The sequence below is a fragment of the Antedon bifida genome, chromosome 7 (assembly GCF_963402885.1).
Source record: "Antedon bifida chromosome 7, ecAntBifi1.1, whole genome shotgun sequence".
NCBI lineage: Eukaryota > Metazoa > Echinodermata > Crinoidea > Comatulida > Antedonidae > Antedon > Antedon bifida.
Window position 1 is genome coordinate 13,763,322 of NC_136232.1, and position 23,637 is coordinate 13,786,958.

General features: G+C 30.8%; 4 protein-coding genes across 5 annotated transcripts in view; 2 read left to right on the plus strand and 2 right to left on the minus strand.

Moving 5' to 3' along the window:
• The window catches only part of LOC144849172 (uncharacterized), a 137,840-nt gene that overhangs the window by 22,021 nt on the left and 92,182 nt on the right, over positions 1-23,637 (plus strand). Inside the window, exons 2-7 of the mRNA XM_078706198.1 lie at positions 1,766-1,952; positions 2,733-2,835; positions 3,125-3,215; positions 3,361-3,406; positions 3,670-3,739; positions 5,277-5,379. Of these exons, the coding sequence (XP_078562324.1) occupies positions 1,766-1,952; positions 2,733-2,835; positions 3,125-3,215; positions 3,361-3,406; positions 3,670-3,739; positions 5,277-5,379 (600 nt within the window). The remainder of the gene's footprint in view (positions 1-1,765; positions 1,953-2,732; positions 2,836-3,124; positions 3,216-3,360; positions 3,407-3,669; positions 3,740-5,276; positions 5,380-23,637) is intronic.
• LOC144849222 (soma ferritin-like) overlaps positions 1-23,637 on the plus strand; it is a 144,065-nt gene that overhangs the window by 5,905 nt on the left and 114,523 nt on the right. The window lies entirely within an intron of this gene.
• LOC144849185 (cleavage and polyadenylation specificity factor subunit 6-like) overlaps positions 1-23,637 on the minus strand; it is a 158,421-nt gene that overhangs the window by 2,521 nt on the left and 132,263 nt on the right. The window contains exon 14 of one of the 2 annotated variants that reach the window (XR_013613953.1): positions 5,706-5,722. The exons of the other annotated variant lie outside the window; for it this stretch is intronic. The gene's annotated coding sequence lies outside the window, so the exon portion shown is untranslated. Of the gene's footprint in view, positions 1-5,705; positions 5,723-23,637 lie in introns of those variants that run through there. 2 annotated transcript variants of the gene reach the window in all.
• Positions 6,015-9,223, minus strand: LOC144849212 (uncharacterized). Its single transcript, XM_078706270.1, has 2 exons — positions 8,518-9,223; positions 6,015-7,693 (listed from the first exon to the last, which is right to left on the minus strand). Exons 1-2 carry the CDS (start codon positions 9,178-9,180, stop codon positions 7,502-7,504), a joined length of 855 nt encoding a protein of 284 aa, XP_078562396.1. The 5' UTR covers positions 9,181-9,223; the 3' UTR covers positions 6,015-7,501.

Consider the following 23,637-nt stretch of genomic DNA (forward strand, 5'->3'; position numbering starts at 1 on the left):
ATATGTTCGTGTTTGTCTGTGTTCCCTCCTGTAAGTGGTGAACCATGAGCTCACTGTTGGTTGGGAAATGAATAATTAAAATAAAATAAAATAAAAATTTATGGAAATATCATATTGCTGACGTCAACTGTAGGCCTACTGTTCTTTAATATTGAAAATTTGATAGTTTGATGTTTAGCTATCTCGCTGTACAAGTATGCTGTTGGCCTGCTAACCGTGGTCGTTTATTTTCATTGGTTAAGGTTAAAATCACTGATGCATCAATGGATTAGCGTTATTAAATCTACCCTCTCCTGCTAAGGTTATTAACCCTGCAGGGTGCAACAGCTGCCTAACGCTAATCCGCGGCCTGGTTCAGACACAAAAATATGTACGCCGCTTACATAACGCCACCTTAACACCATGAGTCTGAACATACCCTAATAGTAGTATGATAAACAAGAAAATTTTTTTTTTATGCCACTCGACATTTTAAAATTAATCATTGTTCTGTTCTTTTGATTAATTTATGATTAATTATTAAAAAATTGTCCTTTAATCGCAAAGGTACATACAAATCACAGATAATTCTTTAATTATGAAAAAAATATAATGGTTTTACAATTTAGTGAAATTGAGTTTATACAAAGTTGTGGTATTCATTTATCATGGAATATTTGTAATTCCATCTATTTATTATAAGGATTTACTGTTTAATACAAATGATATTGTTATTCTATATAGCATAGTCACCTAGTTATTCAGTTTATGTGAATGCGGCTTTGATTTAGTTATTGTTCTGTTTAAAAGGTTGACTAACTTTTAACCCTTTTTAAAGTGAAATAAATATCTATCTTTTCACATTTAGTTTCATTCTATTTGCATCGTTTGAAAGCCTTTCTTCACCACTTTTAAAACAAGCCTGCACTTTCTTTTATTATTAAGTGCTCTATTCAAGAGACATAAGACCACTAGTAAAAGGATGGTAAATAGGCGTAACTAGCCTAGATAATGATGACTTTTGCCCTTCTTTTTTGGAAAAAAAGAATCCTTTAAAAATCGCTACAGGCTTTACCGAGAAACCAAAATGTTGTTTTTTGCGTAGCCAGTAAAAGAAATAAATAATACTGTACCATTAACTTTAAAAAAATAAATAAGAAGAAATAATATTACTAATAATACCAAAATGGACAGCGGTTGTATTATTTTGTAATTTGTCATTTTTCAGAAATTCGCTTTATTCATTTGGGTATGAAAAAGAAACAAAAAGTAAAAAAAAAACAATTTGACACTGTATTTAAATAATAATTTAAAAATAAAAATGTTGGAAAAATGTTACTGTTGTTACAGTATGGCTGTATACAGCTACAGTTCATTTGATATAAATAAGAATGCATACAGTAGAATACCTTCTTGCATTGACTTTATATATATTTGTCTTTTATCATGTACAACCTCAACTCTTTTTTTTGTTTGTTATCTGTACAATGATTTCTTAGATTTAAGCTTCTTTTTTTATGATGTTGGCTCTGGCTGCGGCATGATAATACCTAAAGTGTAAAGGGCTTCCCCGGACCTTTTTGACAGCCCCACCTAATAGATTCTTACACACATGCCTCTCCCCATCCCATTTGGAACCTCCTGGCTGCCTGGTACCCACTAAAATGAGACATACATTGATATAATATTTTGAGTTGGAGGTGCTTCAGCTTTTTATCTATTGACCTCATGTTAACTGTACTTTTGAAGGAATGTTTAAACACTCTTTGATTTTGTTTCTTGTCAGCTTTTTGGTGAACATGGAATGCGTGTTCGTGATCTGATAGCTGATGTGATATTTCAACACAAGTTACCACATTTTCGCGTCAAGTTGGCTACAAGTCGAGCAGTTGTTAATGAGGATGCTGATGCAGTTTTACTCAATGACAAAGACATTTTAATAGAGGTTCCAAAAGATAATGATTTCGGAACAGGTAAAGATTTTGTTTTTAAATCTAGAAGCAATGTGTGTTAACTATCAGTTCTTTTAAAATTATTTTCACCAACTAAAAATGATGCATGTTTTTACAGTGCTATATATTGGGTACAAAAAGTATTTACTCAGGAATTACTTAGGAATATACACCTTTGTTCTGTCTTACTGTATATCTCCTACTTTTATATCATAATGGGTTTCTTAACTTTCCCATATTGCATTTCATGTATAATTTTTTTCGTTTTGAAATTTGAATTAATTTTTAAATATTTATTAAACTTCCCTTTTTATAAATCTCTCGCAAAAACCCCTATGTTACTATCTAATCGGTGCATAGGGTACATCTTGTAAGTTTAATACTCTCGTTAAGCTGACATACACTTTTTGACAAACCAACAATGAAATAAATAAATTCAAATACCTGGAATATTGAGCAACACAAAACATCATCATTGCCATACACAAGCTAAAAGTTTGGTCTTCTTTCTAGCTGTCTACCTCTAGTAGCTTAACGGCTATGAGCGCTCACTGGCTAGCTCCGGAGCCCAGATGAAAAAATTTAAATATGCTGAAAAAGACTAAAAACGCCCAAGGCCTCCAGTGTTGGGGGCACTTAGGGAGCCTCAGGCCTCTGCATTACGCCACTGTGAACCTCTGATGGTCACCTCCTATAAGCCGACACTTTCTTGTCCTTTTACAAAGAGTTCAACATTGAATTGATAACTCCATTACTCCATTATTAGAACTAAACTGTATAAAGATTGTTAATTATACATAGGTGATGATAAGGTGTTGTATCATCTGAAAGCTTTGGCCTATACTGAAGAAAGTTACTTGGATCTTTTAAAGTGTTTACAAACTACATATGCAAATCCAATTAAGTAAGTAAACAAAATAAAGTTTATTATAAATAAAAAATCAATTTATCATTTTTCAACATAAAAAAAAAAAAAAATGTTGAAATATTTTGTTACATATTGGTGTTAAACATACAGCATAAGCATAACATGGCTTATGCAAGCAGTAATCCATGGATTGAAATACCAAGGTGTTCACATGTACGCCGTTAGTGAATGCTGTTGAATGAAAAATAAAAGACGTGGATCAGTACTTTGATTGATCCACAATAGAAAACATTTTAGTATTAACTGAAGTAATGTTATATTTTAGAGATGAAACATTTTTGACAGAAGATGAGTATCAAATAGTCTTTGGAAAGCTAGAATCTGTTTTAAATGCTAGTTCAACACTGTTATCTAAGGTAATTCAAGTTCAATATATTATATTATTCAGCAAAAAGTTTGCTTTTTATAGAGGGCAGTGTTATACTTTTTTTTTCTGGTTCATAATCATCAGTCAATTTAGAAAATACATACATGTGTGATAGTTTCTTCTTTTACCTTTAGTTAAAGAAAATAACTGATGAATGGAAAGAAGAGGATACAACATTAGGTATGTTTTTAATTGAAATAATGTTTATTTTAATAAATGTATGCATAGTATATAACATTCTAATATTATTAAGATGTTCTTAAAATATGTCTCTTAATCTTGCTGTCCCCATTCTGTTGCTAACACTGGAACAAATTATTATTTATTTCGTCATTGCAGTGTTTTTTAGTCTATTGTACTGAAATGTGAAACAATTATGCACTACTATTATTATTTTATTTAATACGAATTTAAAGCTTTTTTAACAATTTGTGTTTACACAGGATGTCTTTTTGGTGAAGATTTTTGGAAAATATATGTGGATTATTATACAAATTATAAGCAGCTTAGGAGGTATGTTTACATACATTTCATACATATTTATTTATCTGTTAAATTAATAAATATATACTGTACCCCTGGATACAAAACTTGCGATAAATCAGCTGTTTCAAAAACGTTCCAGCATTACTGGATTTTTCATTTGCACCTTAAACGCAAGCCTATTAATCACATGAAAATAAGAATCTGAGCGACAAGTTTCAATTCATTTCAAGAACATTTATTAATATCAATGATGGCAAAATAATAATACATATTATATAATCATTTTGTAGACCATTATTGGATATCCTGTATTAGAAGAAAACTAAATTTCTTGTCACATACACTACAGGAAAAAAAGATAACAATAACAAAGCAACATCAAAAATTTTGTTGAAACATAAATATGGATTAAGCATTTTTTAACTGTCATCCTTATCCCATGTAGCAAACTTTATAAGAGGAACCGTAAATTATAGTTCTGAGGTGTTAGGCCTATGTGAGAAAAAACTATATAAAATAATAAGTATCAGTAGATAGATTATTATGAAAAAATCTTTAAAAAGTGGCTTAAGAAAGGAAAACATATAAAACAGGCTATGCCTACTGTATTTCATCGACAACAGGTTCCTAACCTTGGCGCCGCACATGGGACATCACAGTACAATTTTGACGGGGGTCACCCCAAGTATGAAATATTTTGTTGATTTTACATGAGTAAACTTTTGTATTCCAAACGAACGGTTCTTCTAATTGAGTCCAAAGAGTTACATGTTTAATTGATTTTAGTACAAAACACAACCTATGAAATAATTGATACTCCTTGATTGTGTCGCACTAACGAGTTCAATTGGTTAAGTTTACTTCAGATTACCAACTTGTATGCTAAATAATGATTTGTATTATGTGCAGTTTTTGGTTAATAAATCATGTGGCAAGTCATAAGAAGGGTATAAGTTATTGCCAATGTGTAAGTGAGATTCAAATATCCAGAATTTTATTACTGTAAAACCACAAATTAAGAGCTTTATAGACTTTTGGCTCCTTGTAGTTGTTTAAAATAGCGCCTTTTTGCACCTATTAAAGTCAGCACAGGGCTAATATTATGAGTCTAACTTTGCTCGGCTCATATCATCTTGTTTAGTGTTACAATTCTAAATTTAATTCAGATTTATTGTTCACACATTCATACTCTGAGGTGGATACTGCATTAATTAACAAAATGACAGATTTATATGATATTTGTCAATAATAAAACATGTTTTTTAATGAGTTTTTAAATTTATTTTAACTGAATCAAAAGTTGTTAAATGTTTGATAGAAGGTGGGAGTTCATTCCAAAGAGAGGATGCAACAAAGGAAAAAACTGAAAACATCAATTTAATTAAATTTAATTGTTATCATTTCAACAAACAAGTTGCGTATTGTAAATGCTTTCGAATTTTTAAAAATGATTATATTATATGCTTTTAGAAAGTTAATTGAACAATTGTAGTCCTATTGTATTAATTATTTTATTGGTTGTTGTGATTTCTTATTGTATACACACATCTTTTCTTATCTTAAGTCTTCTGCATCAAAAGGTGGCCACAAGCCGGGAATTCGTCTCCTTTTGTAAATCTCAACGCGGTGCTATCAGGCATTCTGTAGAGTCTTTGCTTCTTCTTCCGGTAAGTGCATTTGATGTTGTTCATAAAATATAGGAAGTTACTTAAATTGTAGAATGAGATTCTTAATGAGAAATGCACACAAATGTTGGACTGGTGGTGCATTTCGTCTTAAACTTCTTCCAATGTATGTATTATGAAAATGAGATTAGGCCTCTACTGGCTCAAGGAGGCCAAGGTGAGTGCCTACCATGATCAACAGGACCAACAGATTGGAAGAAGGAAGAGGCATTGAGAGTAAAGAATCTAGCCAAAAGGATACAATCAATATGGTATACACTAGATGGGCCTGGAACCCATGCTTCTCAAATCTCCTACCATAATACTTTTAGCTTGGCTACAGGATCTACTGAAAAGGTTCATGTTGCATGTTGTATTATTTGATTAATGTGATTATAATAATGATGTTGACTATAAAATGGTGTGTACAGGTTTTCCAGTAGTTCTTCTTTCAGTCCTTGGTTTTTTAGGTTCTAGAGAGGATTTCATAAAATACACTGATGCAAGCAACTTTAATTTCTGTATTGTAATTGAATATTTACCTATACACAGCATGCATATACAGTAGAACCCTTAATAAGAGAAACTTTCAAAATCCAACACGTATTATTTGTCTCCTTTATAGAGGTTTTCCCTGTTCGTTTCATGTGAGAATATAATCCTGGGAGGTTATACTGTAATTGAAAATAAACTACGTACATATTATATCCCTATCAATTAAATGCAATGCAGGACTATGTGTTTATAACGGAATGCCCATCGCACATTGTGGGTATTTATTAAGTTCAGTAGGTTTCTTGAGCAGGTTTGGTTAATGCTTCTAACAAAAAAAAACCCTAACGGCATGTTAATAGTATATTCCCGGTATATATTTCCAGCACACAGTTTTATGAGAGAGAAAGAAACACAAAAATAAAACAAAACAGATACTCTAAAATAAGAATAAATCACCCGATGACAGAGTTCAATTGATCACCGAAGAAGATGATGTCATTGCTCATGATGATGCTATTATTAGCACAATTTATATTAAGATAGCATCATTAAAATGAGTTACTTGCTTGTTATTCACTAATTAGGGCAATACTACACCCAAGTAGAGAGTAATGATAATAAGGCTGTAGTAAAGTATGTTTACAGCTATTATGTTACCCTGTTGTAGGCAGTCAATGCCACCTTCATCTTTTTAATTTTTATTTATTACTCTCATGTAAATCAACACTATTTTCTTTGTTATTTATGGAAGGATTATTTAACTAATTACTGTAATCATAAGTATCTCTATGCTGTAATACAGTACAGTAGTAGGTTGTCAATTCTTTCAATACAGCTCCAATATTTTGAAAAAATGGATACACACCACATCTGAAGTTTTAAAAACGGGAGGTGGTATTTTGTTAAGGTCAACAGCGCCCTTTATTATCGAGACCAGGGAGACATAAGGAGTTCTGTGTGACGTGCAAGTGTGGGGAGTCTCATTTCAGTTCAGAAAAAAGTAAAAAGTGATCGTTAATGGCTTAAATATCGTAAATTTTCTTATGTGTAAGGTTTTTTGTTATATTTTAATGCAGAAAACAACACATACATCCAAATTTAGTAATCCGGGAGAAAATGTGAAAAATCAGGAGCACGATGTTAGGCCAGAAGGCGAGTTTAAAATACGGGAGTCTCCTGGCCAAAACGGGAGTCTTGGCAGTTGATTAATTAAGAACTTTTGAAAATGAGAGAAGGGAAAGGAGGAAAAGGAATTGGAAAATTATTACTTTTTTGATGAACCAAAAAATACATACATAATTGGTATAAATACCTTAGTGACGTTTCGTTGACATGCTGTCAGCTTCTTTAAACTACTGTTTGGAATGGTTTGTACAGTCTTGGAGACGCTGTGTAGCGCCACCAGTCGTGTTGTGTATGTATTTTTTGATTCAACAAAAAAGTAATAATATTCGGAACCAGATGAATTTATTTAAGAGAGAAGGGGAACATCTAGTGTGTCTACATGACAACCAGACCTGCGTAATAATAACAACATATTTCTAACTGTAAAGTGTAGCCATCGAAAAGTAATTATCCTCACTATATATGACCTCCCTTTTCTCGTGAGTCTGCGCCCATAAACCCAGAGTTAGTGTTTCTGATCAGTGATCCAGCACCACTTGTATATTTCTTCCACTATTTCTTCAATGTTAGAACACATATCCCTTGCAACTGAGATGGTTTTTCTTGAGTTTTGTAGTGAGTGTCGATGTTTGTCATTGTTGTTGAGACAAGTAAAGTCTTTCATCCATTCAAACTTGGAATTAGTTTCAGGTTGAATCTTATAAGAAAATAAAATGAACTGTTTTAAGTAGAGTAGTATTCATTTAGTAATGATGATTAGAAAAATAAATCAAATTTTATCAACTAAAGGATAAATAATTATAGGTTATACTGTGCTTGAAATCATATTATTGAGCTTTCACATTGGCACGGTAAACGAAAGAGACAGTAACTTTAAATACAAAGGATTAAACTACGCATGCGTATAAGCCCAGTACGCTCTGTTATGTTCATCATAGCGACTGTATTTGATTGATTTAATGTTCAAACTGACAACCAGACGGAGTGCAGTTTCATAAGACATTTTGCAACTTTTCAACGGTAAAAATTGCCGATCAATATGAAGTTAATGCAAGGATAGGATAGGCCTTTTAGCATGCATTTTTAGTTGTTGTATATATTAGACTTTGAATTAACATTTATTCTTAATGTAATCATTTAAAAAAAAGGTTCCTTGCAAGCCCTATTTAAGGTTTTGATTAGTCCTTTTAAACTTTGATAACCTATAACTGGCTAACACTTGACCTACTCAGGCTGAGGTAGGAGGAGACTGACTATTAATTGCCTTTGTCTCAAAATCAAAATAAATTTAACAACACAATGGAGACATTCTGTACAACCATCACATTCTGTTAATCTACTTTCTCCTTTCGTATTCCATCCCGATGTAACAGCTCAATAATCACACAGCTTATACATACATGCTGTCAGCACCTCCATGTTGTCAGTGTCATAGTCTTAGTTTGCACACACTTGCCATTTCTTTCAAACAATTACAATGTGATTTGAACAAAAAAATTCTGATCACAAATGTTTACTTACCGAAGCGAGAAATGTTAACAGTTGTGTAAATCTACTTTTAAAATCTCTCCATTCTCTTTTTGCCAGTATCTCTTGGATTGTTTGGTCAACAGGTTTTTTGGATTTCTGAACAATAATAAAATCCACTGATTTAGCTTTAGATTTTGGATAATGTTTTTTCCCAAAAAACTCCATAGCATGGTTGAGTATATTACGGCCTTTCTGTAGCACATTGGATAAATTAGTCACTAAATTATCATCACCCATTAGAATGCTGAATTCCATTTCAAGTTGGCAATCTCTTAGTGTCTTTAATTCGTTCCCTATCAAAGATCCATCATCACAAGAAGGCAAGATTGCTGCTAGCTCCTCTTTCAGATTAAATTGTTGACACCAGTTTCCATTGGCAACAGATGCAATACTTTTTAAAGCACGCTTTCTTAAGGCAAGGTCTTTCATCTGTTTTGTTTCTTGTAATAGTCGCTTTGCACCTTCTAAACTTCCCATTTTCGTTGCACAAGTAAACATTCTTATCGCTTTAATGCCATCGCCAGCTGCTTTCTCGCCTTTTGCTACAAATAAGTCCATTGTAAGTTGACGGACATTGTCTTGATTTCTCATGTTATCCTCACCTCTGATAATCGCTAACATGTTACTGCAAACATCAAGATTACCAATCTTCATATTCACTTTGGCAAAACTAAAGAGTAGTTCTCTTTTTCGGTCATGGTTTGGATTTGGTGATCGGCCATAATGAAATGTTCGTAAGGCTTGCTTATAATATGTATAAGCAATCTCAAAGTCACCTATCCTTTCATGTAACTTTGCATTTTTCAAGTTTAGTACAACCTTTTCACGACCTTTTGCCTTTTTAATTTCGATATCAAAATATTTCTGTAAAGTTTTGATTATTTTATCAACATAGCTTTGGTGCTCATCTATAAATTCAATAGGTCCATTCCCAGAAGTGTTCTTCACAAATGATTCAAGAGCAATATCTAAACAAACTTGTCTTCTTGAAGCTGCCTCATCATATTCTTTTTTTAATATCAAATAATGTGCATACTGCTGGTTGATTTCAAACTTTTCAAATGGATCATCATCAAACTCAAGGAGTAGATTATCATACATATCACACATTTCGTTATGATTTTTGTTTAAACCGAAGGCATTTGCTTGTTGTAATCTGGCTCCAATGTCAGATGGTTTGAGTCTGATGGCTCTCTCAAGACATTCCAATTGTTCTGTTGTGGCATTCTTTTCCCGGTAAAGAACTGCCTCTTGAACATAGATACAGGCTGCTTCACCATATTTTTCTTTAGCATGTTCTATAACATTATGAGCTTCTTCAAAGTATCTGGAATCACATTTAGACTGACACTTCCTTTTTTTTTTTATTCTTCTACAACAACCCATTCGGATATAACATTGAGCAACAACACTCAATATTTTTGGTGTGGAAGCATGTTCTTGTGCTTCTTTGAGTAGAGTCATTATTTTGACTACAGCAGGATCTTTCTTATTTTTAAAAACAAGTTGGTGATCATCTTGGTTGGTTGATGCATTTCTTTTAGACTCTGTTATGTATTCTCTTCTGTATATATCAGCTAAGATCACCTTCGCATAGGCATGATCAGCATCTAGTTTCAAAACTTCATCCATGATTGATTTAACATCACTCAATCCAAAACTTTCATACTTTGTTAAATTTTTTATGCATCTTCTCCATTTTAGGCGTCCAAGCAGAAACATCCATTCAACATTTTGTGGAGATATTTCAGTTGCATGTTTTAGCTCATCCTCACTTTCTTTGCATCTCGATAATGATAACATTGAAAGTGCAAACCCTTTGGTTGTACAAACACTCGCATCAAATTCTGTTTTGTTGTCACCCTTGTATGCTGTAAGAAGTGCCTCAAGTTTCTCGTAACTTTCTTTCTTCTGCTTGAGATTGGTTGCAAACTTACATTTTAATGCCCAGTATATCGATTTATAACCATCTTTGATTGGTCCATCAGGTAAGCTTGATATCTCCTCGAGAGCTTCTTCATTCTTTTTCTTAGCTTCTTCTATATTCTTTGTATTTCCTTTAAACTTTGATACATGTAAGTAACTTTCAAATAGAAGAGTCTCAGTGGTGAATGATCCTCTGTCTTCTCTGTGCTCTGCAATTGATTGTTTGACTGATTTAAAAGATTTAGATGTATTTTCAAGATTCCAATTTGCATGAAATTCAACCAATTGCAGTAAATTGTCGTAGTAAGAAATGTTGTGTTCCATTTTATTACTGTCAACAAAAATTAAACAAATATTAGGTGACATGACTGGAAAAATCCAAAATTCAATAATAAACCTTAATTTTTGTTTTAATTGTTAATAAACATATTTCACTATATGTCTTTTACTCAAACAAATAAACATTTATTTTATTGCTGGTTCTGCTTAGTAGTTTGTATGGTAATTATGAAACATTTGATTCATTTCTAACAATGAATTGTGTAGACACAGATAATACATTGTAACTCAATTATATATGAAATAATTGTTAAATATTATTTTTATAATTGTTTGACTGATTTAGATGAATGTTCAAGATTCCAATTTGCATGATATTCAACCGATCGTAGTAAATTGTCATACTGTGTACTCTGACTATGAGAGATAAATAATAATTGAAATACTGAAATATTTTATTCCATATCTTAAAGTCCCATTCCCTACGTTTTTTAGGCTATGTTCAGACCCATGGCGTTAGACCCTATTTAGCGTACAACGTTACTAGCAAGGTCACATTACAAACCGCAGAGAAAAAAATGAGTTGTTCAGACCCATAACGTACGATTATCTTTACAACAGAAGTGCGTCATTCAGCTACAAACCATTGTGGACGTCATGATATTGTTATTTAAATAAACAACACGATTTTATATATTTTAAAATCCCATTATACGATTTCAATCATATCTCCATATAATAACACAACCCATATCAACTAAACTCACTCCCATCAATTTCATATCATGGGCTAACATATAACGTATTTATGTTCACGCGCACCATCGTGTTAGCATTCGCGCCCGTACATTTTACACAGAGAGGTAGAAATGCGACTATAGTAACTCTATGGTGACACTACTTGTCTCACACATGGATGGAGAATGAAACCTGATCACGCCCTCATCGCGATAACAGTTGTTGAATTGCATGCTGCTCAGATCTGCTAGAAGCAAAAGGTACGTACCTTAGAAATCTCTTCTCAGCAAATTCGTATTTTATTGTCATCCCGAATACTTTTTGGTGTTCCTTAATAATTTGTTATTGCACTTTAAATAGTTTACTGTATTATCAGATCAGATTTAATTCAACAAAACAATACAGTACATAAAATACATTACAAATATCGCCTATAATTCATCAAAGTGACGAATTAAATTCTAGTTTTGTTTTACTTCTGTAATTCATCCACTTTTCGATCGATCATGAGGCCAAAACAAATGCAAGAATCCTAACTTTTCAGCAAAAATACCTTAGAGGTAACGGAGAGGACATTTACCGCAAGCTACTTAGGTAGTGCATTTTTTCCCTTTTTTTATCATAATTTACCATAAAACGTACATTTTAAGACAAGGAATGTCCTGGTTTAATGTTTTTAAAGTAATATATATACATTATTTTTACAAAACGTCACAAATTGTAGTAAATGGGTCTTAAATAGGAAGCCAATCAATGATAATGGTAGTATGAGGCACATAGGTCAAATGTGTTAGACAGACAGTTTGTATTAGATATTATACAGCTGTGCTTATTATATAATGATATGATAAATGTCCAAAGTAATAAGTTACAATGTTCCTGCCTCACGTTTGGAAGAGTCTGAGAGTGATCTTTTACAATTTCATATTTTAATGTATTGTATCTATTATAAAATGGCAAAATGAATCAAAAGATTAAATAAAAGTGCCTGAATTAATATTTTTTAAAAAGATGATAAAAAAAGACTTACTCTAGATTTGTCAATCGTAGATTATAGATACTTTTTCTCTAAAACTTTTTTCTCATCTGTTTTTCATCACCTACACTGTGCGATTGATTTGGAAATTCCCCGTCCTGATGTATTCATGTATTATCTAGGGTGTGTTGTTGGACTATGATCTAGGTCTCATAATCCAATCAAGTTCATTATCTAAAACTACACTCTATCATATCTTTGAAATTTACACAATAATAGATAAAAAGAATTTAGGTACCTTGGTCGACTGATGAGTAAACAAAAACAGAAACAGAAACTTTCTTCATTACTATTAGTACATTTGTTATTCTTTATTATATTATACAAAATTGTAATCTTTACTTTGGTATTCATCTATTCTACTTGCAAGGTTTTTGGATGTTACGACTTTTGATCACTATTTATAGGGTCTTCTTTAACAAAACTTGTTATTTTGGATTGTGGAAGTACCTTGGCTATGGTTTTAATTACAAAACAAATTTACAACTGTCAAGTGTCATGAACTCAGTTTTTAAAACTATGAATGGAATTCCTCCAATATCCATAAAAGGAGGGAACATTATTCGTAACAATTTACATCTTCACTAATAGTAGATATATACATTATATTATTACTGTTCAGATATATTCTTATTTATCAGTTTAATTTAATGTGTAACTATTTCTTTATTATAAGAGTATATCTTTAACCTTATTAAAAACATCACCATTAAAACCAAGCAATGTAATATTGATTTTAATAGCAAAACAAAGAATTTCTTGAATAGTAAAGTTCCTATTAATAGTCCATTTATATTTAAATGACAACTTAATTTATAGACAACTCAAACCCACTACTGTAGTTATTTACAAAAATTATTAACAGCATATTAAAGAGGACAAACTATGTAGAACCTGCTTACTATTATGTAACCCTAACCCTAACCCATTTACCTTTTATAACATCCACATCCTGTGTAAGAGTTGTATTTGTGTAACTATTTTTTAATTATAAGAGTATATTATTGTATATATTAATAGCAAAACAAAATATTTCTTAAATAACAATTAAGATCCTATTAATAGTCATACAATTTATATTTAAATGACAATTTAATTTTAAAGTTACAGACAAATCAAACCCACTGCTGTAGTTATTTACAAAAACTATTTCAGTATTACTACAGTACTATGACTTCATTTACTTTTCATTATCAACATCCACAAAAACCTGTAAGAGTTGTATTTGTACAAGATTTCTTTTCTGTTTAGGGACAGCTCTTAGTTTTGCAGCAACCATAAATCCAAAATGGGTGCAGTCATCGTCTATTGTGGTTGTAGAGGCCTCTGACAAGCTGGGAATTTCCTGATGCAATGACTTATCTTCTAAATCCTATAAAGATAAATATCTTGTGCTCTTTGTTTTTTATATTTATTGGACATAAATGAAAAAAAATATGAAAATGACTGAGTGAAATTGAATGGAATATGAATGAACAAAAATACAGTACAATTCTGATTAAATTTAACATCACTGTATAATTATACACATTCTTTTGTTTCAATGTAGTACTTCTACTATCTTCTTTACACAAACGCGTTGGAATTTTCAAATTCTATTATATTGGCTGTCAGTTTGCTTTACATAATATACTGAATGAATAGGTTTTGTGCTGATAATGGTTTAACCAAAAATAAAAGCATATGCCTACCGATTTTTTAATATTGCAAGTCTCTGAAAACAGATAAAAAAGAAATACTTGTTTAGTAAAATGTCTGCAATAAAATAACTGGGCAACATTTTAGTTTCACCAAGTTATTTGAAAGCCAAATGGCTGGCAATAAACTTAAATTATAAAATAAAAATTTTCTAATGCATTCAACTACGCACAAGATTCATTCTGCTAGTTAGATATTTAAATATTAGAAACATTATTTACTTTTTTGCTTTTCTTTTCCCTTACTATGTTTGCTTTCTTCTTGTAAATCTCTTAAGACAGTTTTCTTTATGTGCTGGAAAATAAGAAGCATAACTAATATTGTACAATACATTGTCTGCAAATAGCAGAATGCTATATCAAGTACATTGATATTAAATTTTCCATTGCCCTTTTAATTTCTTTATACTTTCTTTTTTGATTAAGATTATAATATATATTAGGAATAATATTAGATAAGATAATAATAGTTTCTTACTACTGGTGGTTCAACATTTTTGTTTGACTCTGAAAGTAAAATGAAATACCAAGTATTTATTCATACATATTTATATGTTATGATAATTTCACTACAAAAAATAATCAGCCTGAAAACAGGTATGATATTTCTACAGTATTATTAAATTTAAAAGATTTATTTAAGCTTACTAAAATGAATTAATGTATACAAATTAAAAAAAATAATCAAGCAATTTAAAATTAGTTAATTCATTAAGGTATCCAACAACAGAGAATCACATTACTACATTTTAACTGAAGCTTATACTGTACATTTATCATTGTTTTAATACAGTAAATGCAATAAAGGAGTCAATTTTGGAATCATTATTTTAAAGCTCAGGTACAGGCATGAATTTAAATATAATATCTGGTTAATTGTACATAAATCAAATATTTGTAACAGAAATCAAGACGAAAATACATGAATTTCCCTTAATATGGCCAAATACAAAATTTGGCAAATTTCTGCAATAAAAACCAAGAAGACATTTTTTCAGTAGTTAGGTAGTTTAACCTAATGTAATAACATGTCTGGTGACTCCCTAGAAGGTGAAAATATGGTGGATATACGGTGGATAATTTTTGCTATAGCGTGAAAATAAAAATCTGAAGTTGAATAAAAATACCAGAAATGTAAAATTGAAGTTATATTACCTATATTTAGTCATCTGATAACATTTTTTACCACACCGTTTATTTTTCATAGCTTTTTAAAATGCCTCTCTATTTACAAAATTTGTGTACAAAAGAATAGAGATTTTACTGTGTAATTTGAACTATCCCCCCACTGATAAGAAAGTGCTTATTTTCAACAAGCTCATGTAACACAAATAAAATCCCAAAAATTATGAAACATAAGGGAAACTATAGATCGATAATTATTGGAATGTATGATCAATAGAAATTTTTTGCCCGCACCTGGCCTTTAAAATGCTATTCAAATCATCTACAATGTAAATAGTGTAAATTTAGACGCATTTAATTTTGAAATGTATTATATTCCTTCTTATTAGTTTGAATACCATACATTATCCGTAAATTAAAATACAAGTTAATTATTAAGTACAATTTAAAATATTATAAATTCAAGTTATTTACCTTTACATGCTTTTACAAAACCACTTGAAGTTGTAACTGGAATGGTATCTTCAAGTGAAGAACGTGTTACACCTAACAACATCTCTGTTTTGGTGTCATAATTCAAATCAACTTCTGGATTTTCTACAAGCAGCTTTAAAAATGTAATTAAAATGTCTGCTGATCATTTTGCGAAAAAATGTTAAATGTACAAAGACCATATGGTGTAAGAACAAAAGTAAAGATAGACTTTCCTAAATTTATTATAAAGACTTTCATTGTAAAATATGTTTTTTGCAATGTGTGATGCAAAATGTGATATTGGATCTACAGGAATGAGAGATGATAATAAAGTTATTCAAAATAATACAGTGTGATTGCTTTAACTTGCCACAAATAAAGTATGTGAATCGCAACATAGAACCAAGACTCATTAAACAATATTAAGGAAAGGACTTTTTTTGGTTGAATGTATAATGTTTAATTACAAATTGCCTTTATTATTGAAATCTACAAGGAAGACGTCAAATCGCCTGTCAGCTTATTAAAGCAAAACTATAAAGTACCTTGGCAAAAGCTGCACTTTGTTTACACCAGTTTCCATGGGCAACAGAAGCAATACTTGTCAAAGCATGCTTTATTAAGGCAAGGTCTTTCATCTGTTTTGTTTCTTGTAATAGTCGCTTTGCACCTTCTAAACTTCCCATTTTCGTTGCACATGTAAACATTCTTATCACTTTAATGCCATCGCCAGCTGCTTTCTCCCCTTTTGCTACAAATAAGTCCATTGTAAGTTGACGGACATTGTCTTGATCTCTCATGTTATCCTCACCTCTGATAATCGCTAATATGTTACTGCAAACATCAAGATTTCCAATCTTCAAATTCACTCTGGCAAAACTAAGGAGAAGTTCTCTTTTTTGGTCATGGTTTGCATTTGGTGAACGGCCATAATGAAATGCTCTCAAGGCTCCCTGATAATATGTATAAGCATTCTCAAAGTCGCCTATCTTTTCATGTAACTTTGCATTTTCTAAGTTTGGTACAGCTTTTCCGCAACCTTTTGCTTTTGCAATTTCGATATTAAAATATTTCTGTAAAGTTTTGATTAGCTTATCAACATAACTTTGGTACTCCTCTATGAATTCAATAGGTCCATTCCTAGGAGTGTTCTTCACAAATGATTCAAGAGCAATATCTAAACAAACTTGTTTTCTTGAAGCTGCATCTTCATATTGTTCTTTTGATATCAAATAATGTGCATACTGCTGGTTGATGTCAAACTTTTCAAATGGATCATCATCAAACTCAAGGAGTAGATTATCATACAGGTCACACATTTCACTGTGATTTATAAATGAACGGAGGGCATTTGCTTTTTGTAATCTGGCTCCAATGTCAGATGGTTTGAGTCTGATGGCACTCTCAAGACATTCTAATTGTTTTCTTGTTTCATTCTTTTCTCGGTAAAGAACTGCCTCTTTAACATAGATACAGGCTGCTTCACCATAAGTTTCTTTAGCATGTTCTATAACATTATGAGCTTCTTTAAAGTATCTGGAGTCACATTTAGGCTGACTACATTCCCAGTTGTTTTTTATTCTTCTACATGTACAATCACCCATCCGGATATAACATTGAGCAACAATACTCAATACTCTTGGTGTGTAAGCATGTTCTTGTGCTTCTTTGAGTAGAGTCATTATTTCGACTACAGCAGGATCATGCTCATTTTTAAACACAAGTTGGTGGTTGACATCTTGGTTGGTTGCTGCATTTCTTATAGGCTCTGTTTTATAATCATATTCTCTTCTGTATATGTCAGCTAAGATCACCTTTGCATAGGCATGATTGGTGTCTAGTTTCAAAACTTCATCCATGATTGATTTAACATCACTCAATCCAAAATCTTCATACTTTGCTAAATTTTTTGTGTATCTTCGCCATTTTATGTGCCCAAGCAGAAACATCCACTCAACATTTTGTGGACATATTTCAGTTGCATGTTTCAGCTCATCCTCACTTTCTTTGCACCTTGATGATGATAACATTGAAAGTGCAAACCCTTTGGTTGTACAAATACTTGCATGAAATTCTGTTTTTTTGTCACTTTGATATTGTGTAAGAAGTGCCTCAAGTTTCTCGTAACTCTCTTTCTTCTGTTTGAGGTTGGTTGCAAACTTACTTTTTAATGCCCAGTATATCGATTCATAACCATCTTTGATTGGTCCATCAGGTAAGCTTGATATCTCCTGAAAAGCCTCTTCATTCTTTTTCTTAGCTTCTTCTATATTCTTTGTATTGTCTTTAAACTTTGATATATATAAGTAACTTTCAAATAGAAGAGTCTCAATGGTAAATGATCCTCTGTCTTCTCTGTACTCTGCAATTGATTGTTTGACTGATTTAAATGATTTAGATGAATTTTCAAGATTCCAATTTGCATGAAATTCAACTGATTGCAGTAAATTGTTGTACTCAGAAATGTTTGGTTCCATGTTTCTGTCAACACAAACATTAATTATTGTATTTGTTTTATTACTTTTATTACATATACCTAGGAAGATTATAATTTACTGTAATAATAAAATTAATTATGATTCTACATTTCTTCTTTGGTGTTCTGTCAGAAGTTGTCCTAACTGTCCAATCAGATATATTTACATACTTTTGTCATAAAACATATTTCTTTCTTCTTAGCATTACAAAAGACATGGACGATGAATAAAAAAATGTAGGTACATGAACTTACTGGTAAAAGAAATCCTGGAAAAAACAACAAATCGGGAGGATCAAACTCTCTATTGGTAGAAATGGTTTAATTAATAGATGAATGGCAAACCACAATGTCACTGAAATAGATTGTAATTATAAACAAAGTAGATCTCTTATGTTTCTGTATGCAATGGATTGAACAAGTATGTAAAAGGAAATTAGTTTTTAAAATACATACAAATAGCAATACAAGAAGTTTTACAATGCTATTTGTATTTTGTATTAATATTATAAATAATTCAAGCTCTCAAGATTTATAGAAAAGTTCCCTTTTGATAGAATTAACCAAAATTGTCAAAAACTATTTTTATTCTGGGTCGATTGTTTATGTGAGTTGGATGGTGAGAATATTTCATGAGTTGAAAACAAATTAGAGTGGAGACATTTATTAGACACAATACAGTAAACAGTAATTCATTGTGTTTAAATTATAGATTATTGAAGGAAAATATTGATTTTGAAGAATACTTAATTCATTTGAACAAAACATCTAAAATAAATTAACCTATATAGGGTTTGTTGTGGAAATCATATATCAACACAAGAGTCAAAGTGTCGTTTCTCGCATGTACACACTTTGTAACTCTAAAGATATAGGCGATGAAATATATTATGTTTTGAAGTGTCCTGCCTTAAATAATTTATAGAGAAAATATGTTGTGAGTACTATTGTAAACACCTGAACATTCTAAAATTTGAACAATCATTTCAAAGCAAGAATTTACACATGTTAGCTAATTTTCTTTAAAGAAATTATGTTTTTTCACATTGTGAATTTCAAGGGAAAAGCTGGGGTTGTGACTCAAATATTTGTTTTTCCATTCCCAATGTTAAATACAAGTACTGTAAGAAAAAAAAATTACAATTTATCTCAATTGGTCTATTATAGTACACCTTTTCTAATTGAATTTTACTGTACTTCACAATTACTATAAGATAAGTGAACAAAGGCATAATGTATGGTAATTTACAATAATAACTTACCTCAGATAAAATGTCAATCTCTCTTTACCAACAACTGTCGTCAGTTCATACTCATTTGTAATTTGCGAATGATCTGGAAATTCCCCGCATTATGAGCATGTGTGACAGTTTACACGGTATTCATTTTAATTTTCTTTGGTGTTCTGTCAGACCATGTCTTGATCATCCAATCATATGTCTTACATGGTTGACATAAATCTATATTCCTTTCTTCTCAAAATAGCAGTACAGTACAAAAGACATTTTAATGTCAATATTAATTGCCTGTTGTTAAAACAACAATAGATAAAATTAATTTCGCTATAAGAACTGACTGGGAGAGAACAAAAAAACACCGCAAGAAGTAAACCTCTTGGTAGAAATAGCTTGAATAAAGAGGGAATATGCGATAAACCATTATCATGTATGACATGGGATAGATTTTAAACAAAGCGGATCTCCTATATTTCTGTATGCGGTAGAGTTAAAATATAAAAGAAAGTTCTTAAAATACACACGTAAAATAATTATTAGTAAGAAAAGTTGTACAATTTTGTTTAGTCACATTATCAGCGAAGAAGCCTAGTGCCCTAATGTAGGCATACAAAGGCCAAACACGTAGGATTCCCCAAACATTTTAATAATGGTCTTTTTTTTCTTTGATAAAAATTATTTGAAAGTTACAGGGAAAATTTTCATTTAAAAATTTTGTTTAGCAATATTGCTAATCAAACTGATTTTTAAGTCGAGAAACATAGTTTTGTATTGTATTTTTTGCTACACAATTTTCAAAATGTGTAGCAATAAGGTTGTTTTGTATAGCTTTTTGCTACGCTACACTGGCGAAAATGTTCCTTGCTAAGTTCATGGATTTAGTGAAACAAATCTATAATTTAAAGTATGTAAAATCACATTTAGGCTGACTACATTTCTAGTTCTTTTTTATTCTTCATGTACAATCACCCATCTGGATATATCATTGAGCAACAATACTCAATACTCTTGGTGTGTAAGCATGTTCTTGTGCTTCTTTGAGTAGTCATTATTTTGACTACAGCAGGACACTTTTTCTCTAAAACTCTTTTCTCATCTGTTGTTCTTCACCTAAACTGTGCAATTTATCTGGAAATTCCCTTTTTTATGTATAAAATAATTTAGGTACCTGGGTCGACTGAGTAAATAAAAACAGAAATAAAAATTCAAAACTTCCTTTGTTACTATTAGTGGTAAATAGTACATTTATTATTCTTTATTATACACATGAAATTGTAATTTTTACTTTGGTGTTCATCTTTCCCAGTTGCAATGTTTTGGGATGTTGCGACAATTTGGAAGTGCATTGGCTATGTCAAGTTTCATGAATTTTGTTTTCAAAACTATGAATGGAATTCCTCCAATATCCATAAAATGAGGGAACATTATTTGTAACAATTTACATCTTCACTAATAGTACACTTATATTTAACTGACAAATTAATTTTAAAGTTATAGACAAATCAATCCACTACTGTAGTTATTTACATAAACTATTATAAGAGTAACACCACCATTAAAACCAAGCAATGTAATATTAATAGCAAAACAAAGAATTTCTTTAACATTAAAGATCCTATTAATAGTTTATTTACAATTAATATTGACAAATCAAACAAACTACTGTATTTAGAACCTGCTATGACTTTGTTTACATTTCATTATCAACATCCACAAAAACCTGTGTAAGAGTTAACCTTATTAAAAACACCACCATTAAAACCAAGCAATGTAATATTAATAGAAAAACAAAAAATTTCTTGAATAATTAAGATCCTATTACTATAGTTTATTTACAAAATATTTAAAGGACAAATTAATTTTAAAGTTCCAACCCACTACTGTAGTTCTTTACAAAAACTATTCACAGCATATTAAAGAGGACAAACTATTTAGAACCTACAGTACTATGACTTCATTTACTTTTCATTATCAACATCCACAAAAACCTGTAAGAGTTGTATTTGTACAAGATTTCTTCTCTGTTTAGGGAGAGCTCTTAGTTTTGCAGCAACCATTAATCCAAAATGGGTGCAGTCATCATCTATTGTGGTTGTAGAGGCCTCTGACAATCTGGGAATTTCCTGGTGCAATGATTCATCTTCTAAGTCCTATAAATATCAGTATAATGTGTTCCTTATTTTTATGTTTATTGAACATAAATGAAAAAAAATGAAACATTTTTGTGTTTCAATGTACAGTAGTATGTTTTTCTTTTTTACACAAAATTCTATTCCGGGCTGTCAGTTTGCTTTACATAATATACTTTATGAATAGGTTTTGTGCTGATAATGCTTTAACCAAAATAAAAGCATATGCCTACCGATTTTTGCACATTGCAAGTCTCTGAAAATAGATAAAAAAGGAATACTTGTTTAGTAAAATGTATACAATAGAATTACTGGGCAACATTTTAGTTTCACCAATGTCCAGGTTTAGTTATTTAAAAGCCAAGTGGCTAGCACTAAACTTAAATTATTAAAAAAAAAACAAGGAAACAATTTTCTAATGTATTCAACTACACACAAGATTCATTCTGCAAGTTGTTAAAACTTTACTTTATTACATTTATCACATGGGCAATATTGTTTTGGTTTTGTTCATGCTATTTACACTTTTCCCTTACTTTGTTTGCTTTCTTCTTGTAACTCTATTGAGACAGTTTTCTTTACATGCTGGAAAATAATAAACATAACTTATATCGTACAGTACATTTTCTGCAAATAGCAGAATGCTATATCAAGTACATTGATGTTAAATTTTCCATTGCTCTTTTAATTTCTTTATACTTTCTTTTTTGATTAAAATTATAATATATATTAGGAATAATATTAGATAAGATAATAATAGTTCCTTACTACTGGTTGTTCAACATTTTTGTTTGACTCTGAAATTGAAATGAAATACCAAGTATTTATTCATTCATATTTATATGTTATGATAATTTCACTACAAAAAATAATCAGCCTGAAAACAGGTGTGATATTTCTACAGTATTATTAAATTTAAAAGATTTATTTAAGCTTACTAAAATGAATTAATGTATACAAATTTTAAAAAATAATCAAGCAATTTTAAATTAGTTAAGTCATTAAGATATCTACAATCTACCTACATTACTACATTTTAACTGAAGCTTATACATTTATCATTGTTTAACACAGTAAATGCAACAAAGGAGTGAATTTTGGAATCATTATTTTAAATGCTATTCAAATCATCTACAATGTAAATAGTGTAAATTTAGACGCATTTAATTTTGAAATGTATTATATTCCTTCTTATTATTAGTTTGAATACCATACATTATCCGTACATTAAAATACAAGTTAATTATTAAGTACAATTTAAAATATGATAAATTCAAGTTATTTACCTTGACATGCTTTTACAAAACCACTTGAAGTTGTAACTGGAATGGTATCTTCAAGTGAAGCATGTGTTACACCTAAAAATCTCTCTGTTTTGGTGTCATCATTCAAATCAACTTCTGGATTTTCTACAAGTAGCTTTAAAAATGTAATTAAAATGTATGCTGATCATTTTGCGAAAAAAGGTTAAGTGTATAAAGACCATATATGGTGTAAGAACAAAAGTAAAGATAGACTTTCCTAAATTTATTATAAAGACTTTCATTGTAAAAATGTTTTTTGCAATGTGTAATGCAAAATGTGATATTGGATCTACAGGAATGAAAGATGATAATAAAGTTATTCAAAATAATACAGTATGATTGCTTTAACTTGCCACAAATAAAGTATGTGGATCGCAACTTAGAACCAAGACTCATTAAACAATATTAAGGAAAGGACTTTTTTGGACTATACTAAAAAAAAACTATAAGTACCTTGGCAAAAGCTGCACTTTGTTTACACCAGTTTCCATGGGCAACAGAAGCAATACTTGTCAAAGCATGCTTTATTAAGGCAAGGTCTTTCATCTGTTTTGTTTCTTGTAATAGTCGCTTTGCACCTTCTAAACTTCCCATTTTCGTTGCACATGTAAACATTCTTATCGCTTTAATGGCATCGCCAGCTGCTTTCTTGCCTTTTGCTACAAATAAGTCCATAGTAAGTTGACGGACAT